The following is a 17122-nucleotide window of genomic DNA, read 5'->3' as shown; positions in this document are numbered from 1 at the left end:
TTAAAAGATTAGAAACGGTTAACTGGCCTGCCCAGGGTGACCCAGCAAGTGACTAGAAAAGCCAGCGGCACCTTCAGAAATACAAATGAGAGCTTATGGGAAAAGCTTTATGTGTTTAATGAAAAAGACCTACAACAACACATTATTTACACGTGGGTAAGAAAAGATAGCTGGAAGCCCCCAAGATTCTGTTGGGGTGGGCTGCAGAAGAGTTCACACCAAACTCCATTAAATAAAAGCTGCCCCTTAATGCTTCCAAAACGTGAGTGGAAAATCAGTAGGCAGTCGGCAACATGTCAGTACAGCAAGGCTGTTTCTTCAGATTAGATCAGCAACTGGAAGCAGAGAAAGGTATATATTAATGAATACGACAAACAAAATGAAAATCTGTAAATTTAAAGCCCCCCACAGAGTTTTTCTAAGAAAGGTCCCCCGCTCTGAGGTAGGAGGCTCCCTCTCAACCGCTGAGGCGCCGTGAGCATGCTCACCGTTCATGGGCATCTCGTCTATCTGGGTGGAGTAGTACTGCTCAATGTCTCTGAGGATACGGATGTCGTCGTTCTTCACAAAGTTAATGGCCACACCCTTCCGGCCGTATCGACCTGACCGCCCAATTCTCCAGGAATAGAACACATTTACTTTAGTAAATGCAGCAGAAGACCTTCCAGGAAATGCACCACAGGGAGGGAAAGCACTCTAGCCCACCCCTTACCTGTGTATGTACAACTCTCTGTTGTTGGGCAGGTCGTAGTTAATGATGAGGGACACCTGAGGGACATCCAGCCCCCGGGCCCAGACGTCCGTGGAAATGAGCACTCGGCTGCAAAAACAAAGTTAGGTCATCAGCTGCCTGAGTGTAAAACCCCACAACCTAATGGGTCCACTCCTCTTAAGCCCAGCTAAGAGCCCAGAGCACCCAGACATGAGGTCACTGTCACACAAGCCCTTGACAACACAGTGTTAGGAACAGCACCGGGAATCCATTTAGATAGACTAGGAGGGAGTGCTGTGTAGTTGTATTTATTAGATCATGCGTTCTAGCTGATAAAGGAGTTAGATATTGTCGTAGATTGAATTGTGGTGCCCCAAAATATGTGTCAACTTGGCTAGGCCATGATTCCCAGTATTGTGTGGTGGTTCTCCATTTTGTGATCTGATGTGATTATCCTACGTGTTGTAAATCCTAACCTCTATAATGTTAATTCCCCCACGAGTCTGTCAGTTTGTCGTACTGTGGGGGCGTGTGTGTTCCCGTGATGCTGGAAGCTATGCCACCAGTATTCAGATACCAGCAGGGTCACCCATGGAGGACAGGTTTCAGCTGAGCTTCCAGATTAAGACTAGGAAGAAGGACCCAGCAGTCTACTTCTGAAAAGCATTAGCCAGTGAAAACCTCATGAAGAGCAGGGGAACACTGTCTGATATAGTGCTGGAAGACGAGCCCCCCAGGTTGGAAGGCACTCAAAAGATGACTGGGGAAGAGCTGCCTCCTCAAAGTAGAGTCGGCCTTAATGACGTGGATGGAGTAAAGCTTTCGGGACCTTCATTTGCTGATGTGGCACGACTCAAAATGAGAAGAAACAGCTGCAAACATCCATTAATAATCGGAACCTGGAATGTACAAAGTATGAATCTAGGAAAATTGGAAATTGTCAAAAATGAAATGGAAGGCATAAACATCGATATCCTAGGCATCAGTGAACTGAAATGGACTGGTATTGGCCATTTTGAATCAGACAATCATACGGTCTATGCTGGGAATGACAACTTGAAGAGGAATGGTGTTGCATTCATCATCAAAAAGAACTTTTCAAGATCTATCCTGAAGTACAACGCTGTCAGTGATAGGATACTATCCATACGCCTATGAGGAAGACCAGTTAATACGACTATTATTCAAATTTACACACCAACCACTAGGGCCAAAGATGAAGAAATAGAATATTTTTATCAGCCGCTGCAGTCTGAAATTGATTGAACATGCAATCAAGATGCATTGATAATTACTGGTGATTGGAATGCGAAAGTTGGAAACAAAGAAGGATCAGTAGTTGGAAACTATGGCGTTGGTGACAGAAACAATGCTGGAGATCGTATGATAGAATTTTGCAAGACCAACGACTTCTTCATCGCAAATACCTTCTTTCACCAACATAAACGGCGACTATACACATGGACCTCACCAGATGGAACACACAGAAATCAAGTTGACAACATCTGTGGAAAAAGACGATGGAAAAGCTCAATATCATCACTCAGAACAAGGCCGGGGGCCGACTGTGGAACAGACCATCAATTGCTCTTATACAAGTTCAAGCTGAAACTGTAGAAAATCAAAGCAAGTCCACGAGAGCCAAAATATGACCTTGAGTATATTCCACCTGAATTTAGAGACCATCTGAAGAATAGATTTGACACACTGAACACTAGTGACCGAAGACCAGACGAGTTATGGAATGACATGAAGGACATCATCCATGAAGAAAGCAAGAGGTCACTGAAAAGACAGGAAAGAAAGAAAAGACCAAGATGGAATGCAGAGGAGACTCTGAAACTTGCTCTTGAGCGTTGAGCAGCTAAAGCAAAAGGAAGAATTAATGAGGTAAAAGAACCGAACCGAAGATTTCAAAGGGCGTCTCGAGAAGACAAAGTACTATAATGACATGTGCAAAGAGCTGGAGATGGAAAACCAAAGGGGAAGAACACGCTCGCGTTTCTCAAGCTGAAAGAACTGAAGAAAAAATTCAAGCCTCAAGTTGCAATAGTGAAGGATTCCATGGGGAAAATATTAAACGACCCAGGAACCATCAAAAGAAGATGACACAAAGTCACTATACCAAAAAGAATTAGTCGATATTCAACCATTTCAAGAGATGGCATATGGTCAGGAGCCGATGGTACTGAAGGAAGAAGTCCAAGCTGCTTTGAAGCCATTGGCGAAAAACAAGGCTCCAGGAATTGATGGAATATCAATTCAGATGTTTCAACAAACAGATGCAGTGCTGGAGGTGCTCATTCATCTATGCCAAGAAATATGGATGACAGCTTCCTGGCCAACTGACTGGAAGAGATCTATATTTATGCCTATTCCCAAGAAAGGTGATCCAACTGAATGTGGAAATTATAGGACAATATCGTTAGTATCACACACAAGCAAAATTTTGCTGAAGATCATTCAAAAGGGGCTGCAGCAATATATCGATAGGGAACTGCCACAAATTCAGGCCAGTTTCAGAAGAGGACGTAGAACCAGGGATATCATTGCTGATGTCAGATGGATCCTGCCTGAAAGCAGAGAATACCAGATGGATGTTTACCTGTGTTTTATTGACTATGCAAAGGCATTCGACTGTGTGCATCATAACAAACTATGGGTAACATTGGGAAGAATAGGAATTCCAGAACACTTAATTGTGCTCATCAGGAACCTTTACATAGATCAAGAGGCAGTTGTTTGGACAGAACAAGGGGATACTGATTGGTTTAAAGTCAGGAAAGGTGTGCATCAGGGTTGTATTCTTTCACCATACCTATTTAATCTGTATGCTGAGCAAACAATACGAGAAGCTGGACTACATGAAGAAGAATGGGGCATCAGGATTGGAGGAAGACTCATTAACCACCTGTGGTATGCAGATGACACAACTTTGCTTGCTGAAAGTGAAGAGGACTTGAAGCACTTACTAATGAAGATCAAAGACCACAGCCTTCAGTATGGATTACACCCAAACATAAAGAAAACAAAAATCCTCACAACTGGACCAATGAGCAACATCATGATAAACGGAGAAAACACTGAAGTTGTCAAGGATTTCATTTTACTTGGATCCACAATCAACAGCCACGGAAGCAGCACTCAAGAAATCAAAAGATGCATTGCATTGGGCAAATCTGCTGCAAAGGACCTCTTCAAAGTGTTGAAGAGCAAAAGTGTCACCCTGAAGACTAAGGTGCACCTGACCCAAGCCATGGAATTTTCAATCACATCATATGCATGTGAAAGCTGAACAAGAATAAGGAAGAGCGGAGAAGAGTTGACGCTTTTGAATTGTGGTGTTGGCGAAGAATATTGAGTATACTGTGGACTGCCAAAAGAACGAACAAATTTTTCTTAGAAGAAGTGGGGCCAGAATGCTCCTTAGAGGCAAGGATGGCGAAACTGCGTCTTACATACTTTGGACATGTTGTCAGGAGGGATCAGTGCCTGGAGAAGGACATCATGCTTGGCAGAGTACAGGGTCAGTGGAAAAGAGGAAGACCCTCCACGAGGTGGATTGACACAGTGGCTGCAACAATGAGCTCACGCATTAACAATTATGAGGATGGCTCAGGACTGGGCAGTGTTTCGTTCCGTTGTGCACAGGGTCGCCGTGAGTCGGAACTGACTAGACGGCACCTAACAACAACAACATACTGTTAATTAGGTAGGATTACAGGCAATTTACGCTCCTAGACCAGGGGAAGACTGATTACAAGGACCTTCCCCCAGAGCCATCAGAGAGAGAATGCCTTCCCCAGGAGCTGGCACCCTGAATTCGGACTCCCAGCCTCATAGACTGTGAGAGAATAGATACCTTTGTTGAGGCCATCCACTTGTGCCATTTGTTACAGCAGCATGTGATGACTGAGACAGATACCCTTTACTACATTTAACTTGTGCAGTCAGCCCCATAGCAGTAACTGGGAACAGCGCTCTACTTCGCCTGGCAAGAGCCTGGTTAAGAAGAGGAACCTCGCTGACTTTGGTGCATTCCTACTATCTTCACACACTACACTGTCTGCTGTGCTGGAGACCTGCACTGTCCACGAAGAGCCCTGAGCCACAAAAAGCACATGCAAACGTCTACTGATATTGATTACATTTTGAAATGATAAGACATATTGGGTTAAATATTAAAAACCATCTTCGTTTGTTTCTTTTTACCTATTTTAATGTGGCTGCCAGGAAACTTTAAATTACCTATGTAGCTTGAATTATTTTTCTGTTGGACACTGCTAGTCTAGAGTCTAGTCTGAAGGGACATCAGAACATCCCATGTAACTGGAGTCCAAAAAATGGGGCAGAAGTAATATCTGAAGAAATAAGACCAAAAGATTAAAAAAAAGTCCTACAAATCCCAAACAGGATGAAGAAAATGAAATCTGCACCTAGGCACACTGGAGTATAAATGGCTGAAAACAAACCACAAACAAATCTAAAGAGTAACCAGAAAAAAAAGAAAAGTCCTGTTTTTAGAAGAGCAACAATTCGACTGGCAGTTGACTTCGAAACAGAAACAATGGAAGCCAAACAACAATGGAATTACATCAGTAAAGCATAGAAAGAAAATCACGGCCAACCTAGAATTCTATCCCAGCAAGTATCTCTGAGACACTCAAGGTGAAATAGACGGTGCCAGAGAGACTACAACAGGTGACCTGTCACCCATACATCCACACTCCACACTAAAAGGAAACACAAAAAGACACTCTTCAGGCAAAGGGAAGTTCAGACCCAAGTTCAAAGACGAAGAACAACAGGAGTACCAAACACAGCAAGTGTGGGTCTAAGTAAATGTTTTATACAAAGTAGTAACGTCTCGTGGGGTTTAAAAGATACATAAACTGAAATCCATGACACCAATGATACGTAAGTTTGGGAGTGGATAGACTTTCAGTGTTTTAAGGTCCCTGTCCTGTCTGGGAAAACAAAGCACCATTAATAATACATGGGATCCATGTTGTAATCTCTAGGGTAACTACTAAATATTAAAGAAATATATGCCTTCCAAACTAAGGAAGAAGGAAAATGTAAAAATTTAAATTTCAAAATACATGGAAACACAGAAGAGTCATGACAAATAATATGCACTTAGTAAGACAGTTATGCTGTTTCCAAGAGAATCCTCTAAAACTCAGGGCTACAGAAAGGATGGCAGAGATGTGCTATGTGAGCGCTAAGCAAAACGAAGCTAGTGCGGCTCTGTCAGCTAAAGGAGACTCTAAGACAAACAGCGATAGCAGAGATGAAGGATGCTTCAATAATAAAAGAAGTCTCCAGAAACACGTAGCAATTCTAAATCTGTATGCATCTAAACACTGAGGCTCAGAATATACAAAGGAAGAACTGACAGAAGTACAAATAGCCTCTTCCATGGCTCTGTCAATACAGAGAGGACAGAGGGAAAAAAACCAAAAACTAAACCCATTGCTGTCATGTCGATTCCAACTCATAGCGACACTACAGGACACAGCAGAACTGCCGCACAGGGTTTCCAAGGAGTGGCAGTGGATTCGAACTACTGACCTTTTGCTTGGCAGCTGTAGTGCTTAACCGCTGTGCCACCAGGGCTCCGAACAGGGGAAAGGGTAAAAAACCAGTAAGGATGCAGATGATCTGAAAGTCCCATTAGCAACTGAAATCTAATGAGTATACAAAGGGCACTGCAACATACGTTCTGTTTAAGAACTCACGGAATATTTTAAAATAACCGTATGTTGGGCTATAAAGCGAGTCTTAATAAATTTCAATGGAAAGGCATCAAACAGCACATGTTCTCTGACCGCAGTGTTTAAGTAAGCTAGAAACCACTTCCAGAGAGGTGGGCTGTCCCCACTGCTACGGAAATGAAGAAATACATTTCTAAATAAAGCAGCCCATTTAAGTGAAGGCTAGTTATCCTCCCCCACCTCCTAGAAAGTTCCTTGATCTCCCTCAGCCTCAGGTTAAGAGGACACACTCAGAGCCAGTTTGGGGGCAATGGGCCCCAGACAGCACACACAGAGTGCTAGCCCCCCGAGTGGGCACACGTGAAGCAGGCCTGGCAAACGCTGACTCGACCAACCTGGCGCCGGATCTGAACTCCTTCATGATGGACTCACGCTCCTTCTGAGGCATGTCTCCATGCATCGACGAGACGGTGAAATTAGCTTCTCGCATCTTCTCTGTCAGCCAGTCAACCTACAAATCAAGGCAGCAGAAGCTGCTGAGTGCACACCAAACCAGACACCTGTATTCGGACTGTGTTTCCATTACTGCAGAACCAGAAAAAATGCTCATAGAAAAACTGCTTTAAAACCCAGACTAATCTCAACCGGTGTACGGGAAGCTTAATTTTGCCCAACTCACTTAAATACTAATTCATTTGTTCCAAGTATCATTTTTCTAGTTAAAAAAGGGGGGACGGATTCCTTATTTGGAATTTAAATTCAAAACTTTTTAGAATGTAATCCAATTCTTTTTTCTTTTGCAAGTAAAGCTGCCTGCACATGAAAATCACCTGGGACACTTTAAAAAACTCATTTCTGAGTCCTACCTAAAACCAACTAAATCTGAATCTTTTCGGGGTGGGGCCAGCATCAACATTTTTTTTAAAAGCTCCTCAGATGATTCTTATGTGCAGCTGAGGCAGAGAACCACCCCAGATCCGGGTCAGCCCAATCTGGCCCATTGCCTGTTTTTGCAAATAAAGTTTTATTGGGACACAGCCACGCCCAGTCATTTACACACTGTGACTACACAGTCTGTCGTAACTACTGACTCTACAATAACAGGGTACTTATGGCAGAGACTGTGTAGCTCGTAGAGCCCAAAATATTTACTTTCTGTCGCTAAAGTAAAAATCTAAGTTAGTAAAAGAATCGATCTTTGATGTTTCCCTAATAAAGATATTAAAGAAATAAGGTAGTTACACATACCTTCCTTTTGGTATTACAGAAGATGACTGCCTGAGTAATGGTTAATGTGTCATAAAGATCACACAAAGTGTCGAATTTCCACTCTTCTCTTTCTACTGCCACAAAGAACTGCTTGATGCCTTCTAGAGTCAATTCATCACTGGAGGACAAAGAAAACTTCTGTCATCACTCGTGCGCCAACCAAGCCCTGAGGGTGCACCACTGGCAGGCACAGCTCTCAGCACGGGGGACAGCCGTGAACGTCACAGCAGCTGGCAGAGGTGGGTCACTGCAGTCACTGCGCTCCCTCCCACCCACCCACATCACCTCCTGCCATCTACTCTGCATCGCTCTGAAGAGTTAGCAGTGTGGTCAGATCTTCACATTTTAAGAGACTCCAGAGATCTGAATTTTTACACAAAATCTTCCGATCAAAAACACGTTCTGAACAACACATTCACCTTTCCAGTGGCGTGCGCGTTTTACTCCCAGTAACTGAAGATCCAAGTAAACGCTGTCAGCCAACGTTTTAATTAAATTTGGAAATACGGGGTCAAAGGGGAGTGAACATATAAAAGCTTTCATAAAAAGGAATTAAAAGAGAATTTCCATGCTTTAAAACCCTTTACAAATACAACTCCAGGTTTTCCTAACAGCAAGAAGCAGGGCACTTGTACCGTTTCACCAGGATGCGGATCGGGTCAGTCATGAACTTGTTGGTCATCTCCAGGATCTCATGCGGCAGCGTGGCACTGATGAGAACCACCTGTGTGGCTGGGGGCAAGTACCTGTACACGTCATAAATCTGTTCTTTGAAACCTACGAGGAGAAGTTGAGACACGCACATGTTTAAACACAGATTGCGTATTAAACGCATACATTTAACCAGACGCAATTGTTATGGTGAGGTACAGCATAAGGGATAAACAGCTGCTCAGCAGGCTCATTCTTAGAAGTGACCCAAATCTGCACGTTTTTCCCTCCTCTCCCGCTCTCTGCCCCACCCTGGTGTTCCCAGGCTAAGGGACCCAATTCTCCCCTCTGGGCATCGTGGGCTCTACACCCACATGCCCTGGACGCTGGAAGTTAAAAGCATCAGAATCCCAAGGCCTCGATGGCCCCGACCTCAGGGCCGCCAGGCTGGCCACGGCTCAGTCCCGCAGCTGCTTCTGTGTGACAGCTCAGGTCCAGGGCTGCCAGGTCCTCCTCACTGTAAGAGGATCCAGACAGGTCCATTTTTATATAGAATCTTCCAATTAAAAACCATCAGCAACTAGCTCGTTGTTTTACTACAGTATAGGCTGAATAAAGCACACCAGCAAGCGGGACCTGGCCCTGGTCCTCAGATGGCAACCTCTCCCAAGCCTGGGCAAGACTGGGCAGGAGCCGGGCAGTAAGAATGACCAGGGGATGACCGGAGGGCCAGTGAACGGGCTGCAGCCCAGGAGCACGCACTTCTAACAAGTGCGCAGGCGACCCACCGCTGGTCGGGACACCTCACTGTGAGAACCACTGCCCTGTGGGGAGGAGCACAGAGAGCCACCCAGATACTCAGCTTTGTATCCGAGGGCTTCACAGTGACTGTGCCTTTAACACAACCAAAAAGCAGGGCCTGCAACTCTGGTTCCCATACAGGCAGTCAGTCCTCAGGGTACGAACCAGTTCCGCTCGCTGTCTGTCTTTAAGTGGAATCTGTATGTTATGTCGGAACAGTTAGGTGTGGTTCGTTATCTAATGCCGGTTAGGCAAACGTTTGTCTTAGTATATAGCGTACCTTTCTATGCATTTAAAAAAAAAAAAAATCTCCAGATACACTAACACATCTTTCACACAGTAATAAAATGTTTTCATGCGTGTCGTCAAGTAGCGCTCGTTTGTTATTACGAACTGTTGTATGTACCTTGAATCTTTAATATAAAAGGCTTTATGGAGGTTGGTCCATAACTACGTAAGTCAGAGGTTCATAACCTGGGGACTGCCGATACACGGTTATACCCCGGCCCCTCCCAGAGGGGTTTCTTTGAGCTACATCTCAGCTCTGCTGTAGTCATCAGTGCTAACCCACCAGACACAACTCTCGGTGCCCTGCCAGTCTGTGCTGTGGTATAGTCTTATAAACCCCTACCGTAAAAAGATCAGAGTAGGAGTTTTATGTTTACAACTGCTCCCAAGGCACAGTTACTTCCCATGAAGAAGACACCACTCATACTCAGAACACTTTCATCAGTTGCACATTCCAGTCTCACACTGTGAAAACCCAAGAATCAGGAGTTACATGTCAGTAGGAAATTCTCGTCACTCACACCTTTATTCAGCATTTCGTCAGCTTCATCCAAGACCAACATCTTTATAGCTCGCGTCCTTAAACTCCTGCGACGAATCATGTCTATAAAATTAGATTTTAAAATTATTACACCTTGAGGCAACGTGCGAAGGGCCAGCCATTTCAGTGGGTTTTCACGGCATTTCAGAGACTTTTCCTCCACTTCCTACAAACTGTCCAAATGTTCAAACCCATTGCGCAGACACCAAATTGAATGCTGTCCTATGTCACTTAAGCCCTTGTTACAGACACTGTTCTGCAGCAGTCGTGACAGACAAACACACTTACCGAAGACGCGTCCGGGTGTGCCAGCAACCACGTGCTGACCGTAGTCCAGCTTCCTGATGTCCTCCCCCACGTTGGTGCCCCCGATGCAGGCGTGGCACTGCACGTTCATGTAGTCACCAAGAGCAAGCAGGCCCTGGGGACAAACACAGGCCTTGTGGCTTAGGCTGGTGACACACAGGGCCTGCCTCAAGACCACTAAGGTCCGAAGCACCCGCATTTCCAAAACAAAGAGCGTTCTACTTCAAGTTAAGAGCACCACCAATTATCATTTATGTGTACCATTAAAACCACAAAGAGCCTAACTCTCCTCCTCCACGCAAAGAAAGCCAGTTAGCTGGTTTCTGATTACAAAAGCAATACGTGTAATTATAGAAGAATCAGTAAAGAACAAGTAAAATTCATAACCCTACCCACCCACAGACAATTAACACCTTAATACATGCCCTTTCAAAGTATTTCCGATATGAATGAACATAAAATAGTTATAACCATTTTTATTAACTTGAACTTTTTGTTTAAAAAATTACAATTCTAAAGACTACAAAAACCTGCTGAAAGAATACAATCTACATTAAAAATGTCTGAATAAAAACCAACAATTCATGAGATACACAAAAATTTATGGGAGTGTTTTAGGAATTGGGAAAGAAATTTTGAAGGAAGAGTAAAGTATGATTATATTAAAAAAACAAACAAAAAAACCCCGTTGCCATCGAGTGGATCCGACCCATAGTGACCGTATAGGACAGAGCAGAACTGCCCCATAGAGGTTCCAAGGAGCGCCTGGTGGATATGAACTGCCGACCTTTCGGTTAACAGCCATAGCTTTTAAGCACTATGTCACCAGGGTTTCCATGATTATATTAGCCAGTTGATACAAGTGAATTACAAAAGTCATGCTTGTGAATGTGACACAGCCATCTTATCTGTAATTGTCTCACCTTCTGAATCTGCACAGCTAACTCCCTCGTGGGAGCCAGGATCAAAGCTTGGGTTTCACGAACCTGGTAAGCCAATCAGAACATAGACTCCTCAGTATTTCCAGGCGGATTTCAACAATCCAGACAGGGAGGTCTACCTTAAGCATTATCTAATGCTAACCATACCTCTAATTTCTAACAGAAGCTAAGTAAATCTTAATGTTATTTAAATGGCAAATACAGCAATACTAGGGTGCATCACTCAGGATTCATGGTTGCAGACAAGAATTTTCTAACTCCAAAAAACTCCAAATTTAAATAAAAAGGAGTTTGTGAACAGGTATTAGTTCAGGTATTAGTATGCTGTATTTGTCGATTGAGATTCTCTTTAAAAATTTGTTACGTACAATTATAAACCAAAACAAAACCAAACCTGTTGCCGATGAATCACTTCCGACTCACAGCAACCCTCTAGGACAGAGTGGAACTGCTCCATAGAGTTTCCAAGGAGTACCTGGTAGATTTGAGCTGCTGACCTTTAGGTTAGCAGCTGCAGTACTTAACCACTACACCACCAGGGTTTCCAAGTACAACTCTAGAGAGTAAAAAACGAGTACTTTTTGAACACTGCAGTTATAGACCGAAGTCCTTTCTAGGATTAAAAGGAAGTCTGTTGTAAGAGCAGCAACTTACCTGAATATCCAAACACTGGAGGACTGAAATACTGAACGTTGCTGTCTTGCCGGTACCAGACTGAGACCTAGAAAGGGAAGCATGGGTTGTACCTGTCGTCCCTCACGCCCGGCCCTCCCAGTGCTGCACAGGGACAGTGGGCTTCAGAAAGACGCGGCAGCCTCCTCTGAGCAGATGTCCCAGCACAGGCCAACAGCACCTTCATCATGGGATGGGGTGGGACATCTGTCCAGAGGTGATCAGGACAACTGATGTGGCTCTTGCACAGGGGGCCTTGGGCAGATTCTGTAGCTTCAATAGGTGTTTTACAGGTCACAGAAAAAGGAGGCCTCCTTTTTGTATAAACAGTTCTTTTCTATGATTTTGAACTAAAATTGTCCCCTAAAAAAATTTTTTTTGGGGGGGGGTAAATAAGTCTTTTTTAAAACGAGGCAAACTAGGAATAAAGCTATTTAAAATTAGAGTATGAGATACAATTCCACATGCCAACTGACAGCTAAGTAAAGCCGGCTAAAAAAACTAAAGGCTTCTACAGTAGAGGCCACAAGCAAACCCTGCAGTTATAAAGTCAAGGAAAGAGCTGGCAGAAAGTACGAAAAAAAAATAAAAACATGAAGCACGTAACTATCGTTTGTTTTGCTAACTGATGCCCCACTTCTCTCTGTGCAACTACACAGACTTACTGTGCAATGACATCTCTTCCTTTAATTATCTGCTTGATGGCTCGCTGTTGGATTGCTGATGGTTTCTCAAAACCTGCAAACAAGAGCCCAAAAAATTAACTCTAACCTTCATGCCAGCAGGTTTACAGGCATCTACTGTAAACTCCTTGAGGGCAGAGACGGTTTATCTTTCTTTTTGTTTTGCTGCCGCCAACCCCACCAACACCCCAACCTAACCCAATGAGCAACACAGTAAGCTCACAAAAGTAAGTGGCCAAATGACTCAGGCTGCGGAAGGTTTTTAAACTAGCATGGTAGACTACTTATACGAAGTCTCTGTAAAGGGAACATCAAGTTGCAGAAAATACAGAGACCGTGGATTTGTGTAAAGATAAAATTTCTTGCGGGTGCAATATCTGGAAGTATGGGCACCAAATGTCATTGGTGGTTAGCCCTGGAGAGGGGCATGGGGGGAGGGGCTTACTTTTTACTCAAGAAGCCATGGTGGTGCAGTGATTAAAGTGCTTGGCTGCTAACTGAAAGGCCGGAGGCTCAAACCCACCAGCCACTCCATGGGAGAAAGATGTGGCAGTCCGCTCCCATAAAGATCACACCCTTGGAAACCCTACAGGGCAGTTCTACTCTGTTCTATAGGATCGCTGTGAGTTGGAATCAACCCAACAGCACAGGATTGGTTTTTATATACAAAACTCTAGTTATTTTTCAGGAGTCTTTTAAAACATAGTACAATTTCACATCTTAACATAAAAGCAAATATAACAGGTCATTTAAGCCCCCCATGATGACCAAGGACATCACTGAGAAACTAATCAGTGCTTCAGAGCCAGGGTGCCCTGGGCAACAAAAGGCAGGTGGTTGGTCAGTACAGTGTGATGGCTCACTTCGACATGGCCCTCCTCACCACGGTCTTCTAATTCCCAGAAAATGAATCGATGGGCTTATGCAAATAAAGTGCTTGTGGCCCACCAACGGGATTGGGTAGATTGCTAGTAACGCAAGGCATTCTCAAAGGGGGTGGGACCATGCAAATAAAGTGTATGGAATCCTAACGAGGGGACTGGTCAGTTTTGCCATCCCACTAGGCTTAAAACGAACCATCCCATAGGCAGGAAGTGGGGTGGGGCTCACTACCACCAACAAGAAGAGATGGGAACGGAACAGAGCACATCCTTCAGCCCAGGGTCCCTGTGTTGAGAACCTCCTAGATTCAGGAGACAGAGAGAGAGAGAGAGAGCTGACACTGGAGAAGGGCAAGATGTTGAGAAGCAGCAGCAGGACCAAAAGACTGACAGGAAACATAACTGTAAAAATGGCACAGCGGGGGCTTCTGACCTCCTCTAACTTCATAAGGGGGAAGGAGAATCAAGATCAACAGCCCAAGGCTGATTCCTATGATGTGGAGGTCAAACGTACCTCCTCTGTCCAACCTTTTTACCAATACTGACACCAGCTGTCCCTCCCAGTGCACCCTCTACTTCTCTGCTGGGTTTGATAATTCGCTGCAATAGCCACACAGAACTCACAGACCATACTCACAGTTAAGGAGTTTGTTAGAGAAGTACCAGGTTACAATTCAGGATCAGGAACAATGACTCAGGATACAGTTCTTCCATCAGGACAGTATATTCTTAGCCATGCCCAGAGGCAGGCCTCCGCCTGGCCTTCCTGCCCCACTTGGGTAAGTGTTACAAAGCTCTTTAGCTCTGCCAATAACTGCCCGGGGACACCCCAATCCACCAGCAAGCCAGGCCCAAAGGTGCTCCCCAGCTTTCTTGCTCCACTGGCCAGCGCACCCACTGTAACTGCCTAACTCTGTGGGCTGGTAAGGCCACTGCGCCATCTCATTCTACCTCGTGGTTCTGCTGCTGCCATTTCTCTGCCACCACTTCCTGCTGTCCCTCACATTACAGTTCTGTCTCCTGAGTCTAGGAGGTTCTCAGAGCAGTGATCCTGGGTCCAAGGAACAGATTCCACGCTCATCCCTTCTTGGTGGTAGTGACATCCCCCCTTTCTGCCTCTGGGATGGCTCATTTTAAGCCTTGCGAGATGGAAAAAACTGACCAATCCCCTTGTTAGGGTTCTATACACTTTATTTGCATGGTCCCCCCCTCCACACAAGGATGCCATGCACTTTATTTGCATTATTAGCAAGCTATCCAATCCCCTTGGTGGGCCACTAGCAACTCATTTGCATAGTTCCACCCGATCATTTGGTGGGAGTTACGAGACCAAGCAGTGTTTTGCTTTATTGTACACACGGTGGCTACGACTCAGAACCAATTCGAAGGCACCTCCTAAGACCATGAAAAAAAAGCCATGTAAAAGCAATCTACTGCACAGCAGTCAGCCTCAGCACAGGCCCTGCTGCAATGCTGCCCTTTCACCCCGGGGCCTCAGCTCTGCCTCTTCACCGTCTGATTGGTGTCACGTCGCTGAAAACAGTCTGGATAAAACACGTCTCGGTCCCATGCTTTGAAAACAGACCACCTACCTTGTTCACTGATAACTCACATCCACATGCCCACCCTGACCTCTGTCCTGGGCTCCAAACTTGCACAGACAACAGCCCACCCAACACCCCAATGGATGGATCCCAGGCCTCTCAAGGTCCCCACATCCAAGACAGCATCCCCAATTCTGCCTCCCTCAAGGGTTCTCCACCTAGGCAAGTGGCACCATCATCCACCCTGTTCCTCAAAACACCGAGGAATCAAGCTCGAGTCCTCTTGCCCTCTGCCACTTACATTCACTCCATTAGCGAGTCCAGTCACATTGGCTCTACTGGTCTCCTCTGTCTCCGTGACAACATCATCACCTCTCACAGGGACTGGAACAAAAGCTTCCTAACTCATCCCCTGCTTCCACGCCTACCTTACCTCCCCAACTCCCAGAACATTCAGAATGCTCTCCTAAATTAAATTCAAGCTCTCCATCACATCACACAATGCTCTCCACAACTGCCCCGACTACCTCTCCAAACTCACCCCTGGGCTCCCTTCTGTTCCGGGAACACTGGCCTCAGTCAGGCTTCTGGGCCTGGCACCGGCTGTGTCCTCTGCTGGGAATGCTCTTCCACAAGCAGTCTCCTCACGGCCGGCTCCTCAACTCAGGCCACACCTTAAGTGTCACCTCCTGCTGGAGACCTCTTACCTATCTTCTCTTTTTTGACTAAAACTGCCCTCCCCTCCCCTCCCCCAGTCACTCCCTAGTCAATCACCCAGCTTTATGTTCTTCACAGCAATTACAACTGTCTGAAATAGCTTCAGTTATTGCCCCTCTCACAGATACAATTAAAGCCCCCTGACGTGGGAACGTGTCTGCTTCTCCACCTCCCCAACGCCTACATTGGCGCCTGTTGCCTAACACTTGCTGTTGCTGGGTGCTGTGGAGTCAATTTCTGCTCATAGCGACCCCATGCGCCAGAGTAGGGCTGTCCCACAGGGTTTCCTAGGCTGCACTGTTTACCGGAGCACATCGCCAGGCCTTTCTTCCAAAAAGCCGCTGGTCTTTCAGTTAGCATCCGAGCGCTTAACCACTGCGCCACCAGTTCTTTGCCTGACACCTAAAACTAAAAAAAAATTCTTTGCCACACTGAGTCTATTTTGACTGATAACGACTCTACGGGGCAGCGAAGAACCGCCTCCATAAGCTTCCCAAGGCTGAAATCTTGACAGAAGCAGACTGCTACATCTTTCTCCCGCGGAGTAGCTGGTGGGTCAGAACCGCCGACTTTTCCGTTAGCGTCCGAGCGCTTAACCAATGCGCCACCAGGACTCCGGCCTAACACCTAGTGGGTGCAATGCACCCAGAACGGCTGTGAGGTGCTTACTGGACCGAGCACGGCGCTCAGCACTGAGAACTGTGTGAACCGACACCGACGCTGCTGGCAGACGCGCTGGGGGCGGGGAATCGCGCGTCCCGAGTCCCGACCCCCGATCCCGACCTCTGGGGCAGGTCCGGAAGGCCCGTCCGCCCTAGTGCCCCCGCTCCGCTCCGCAGCGCGCCAGCCCCCCGTGCGCCCCGCGGCCGCTCACCGTAGGCGTAGATGCCGCGCAGCAAGTCCTCCCGTAGGCCCATGGTGTCGAACGTGGGCGTCACGTCCACCTCCTCGCTCGTCTCGAACTCCACCTTGGTCATGTCTTCTTCTTTGAGCAGCCGCTTCCGCGCGGAGCCCGAGGTCGCCATCGTGGCCGTGGCCGCCATGATTGCGAGTGAGCAAAGACGAGCGGGCGCGCTGCGGCGGCGGCAGGTCCGAAGCGGCAAACGGAAGCAAAGCCCCGCTGCGGCCTCCGACAGGAAGTGACGCCACCGCTCGCGCCTGCCTGTGCGTGCGTGCGTACGAACGCGGAACCGGGCCGCGCCTGCGAGGGGCGGGGCGCTCTCGGTCACGTGAAAGGGGCGGAGTCGCTGTTCTCGCGCGCTCTGGAGATCTCGCGGAAAGAGGCAGTATAAGTGGCTCGGAGGCTCCAGGGAGTGGGCCTGGCGGTGCCCGGCGCGAGTGTGTTGGGGGTACATTCCTACCCAAGGTGGGGCAGGGTCGCGTTAGTGGGCTTACCCGA

The 17122-nt window shown here is 46.4% G+C and overlaps 1 protein-coding gene across 1 annotated transcript; it reads right to left on the bottom strand.

The window, feature by feature from the left end:
• Positions 1 to 93: 93 nt before the first annotated feature.
• On the bottom strand, positions 94 to 16819 carry EIF4A3 (eukaryotic translation initiation factor 4A3). Its single transcript, XM_003417224.4, has 12 exons — positions 16598 to 16819; positions 12564 to 12636; positions 11881 to 11947; positions 11209 to 11271; positions 10268 to 10400; positions 9962 to 10042; positions 8334 to 8475; positions 7678 to 7816; positions 6825 to 6940; positions 713 to 820; positions 489 to 616; positions 94 to 335 (listed from the first exon to the last, which is right to left on the bottom strand). Exons 1-12 carry the CDS (start codon positions 16764 to 16766, stop codon positions 319 to 321), a joined length of 1236 nt encoding a protein of 411 aa, XP_003417272.1. The 5' UTR covers positions 16767 to 16819; the 3' UTR covers positions 94 to 318.
• Between the last annotated feature and the right edge of the window lie 303 nt (positions 16820 to 17122).

This window comes from Loxodonta africana, chromosome 18 (genome assembly GCF_030014295.1).
Source record: "Loxodonta africana isolate mLoxAfr1 chromosome 18, mLoxAfr1.hap2, whole genome shotgun sequence".
Classification (NCBI taxonomy): Eukaryota; Metazoa; Chordata; class Mammalia; order Proboscidea; family Elephantidae; genus Loxodonta; species Loxodonta africana.
This window is presented reverse-complemented; position numbering and strand designations above follow the sequence as displayed.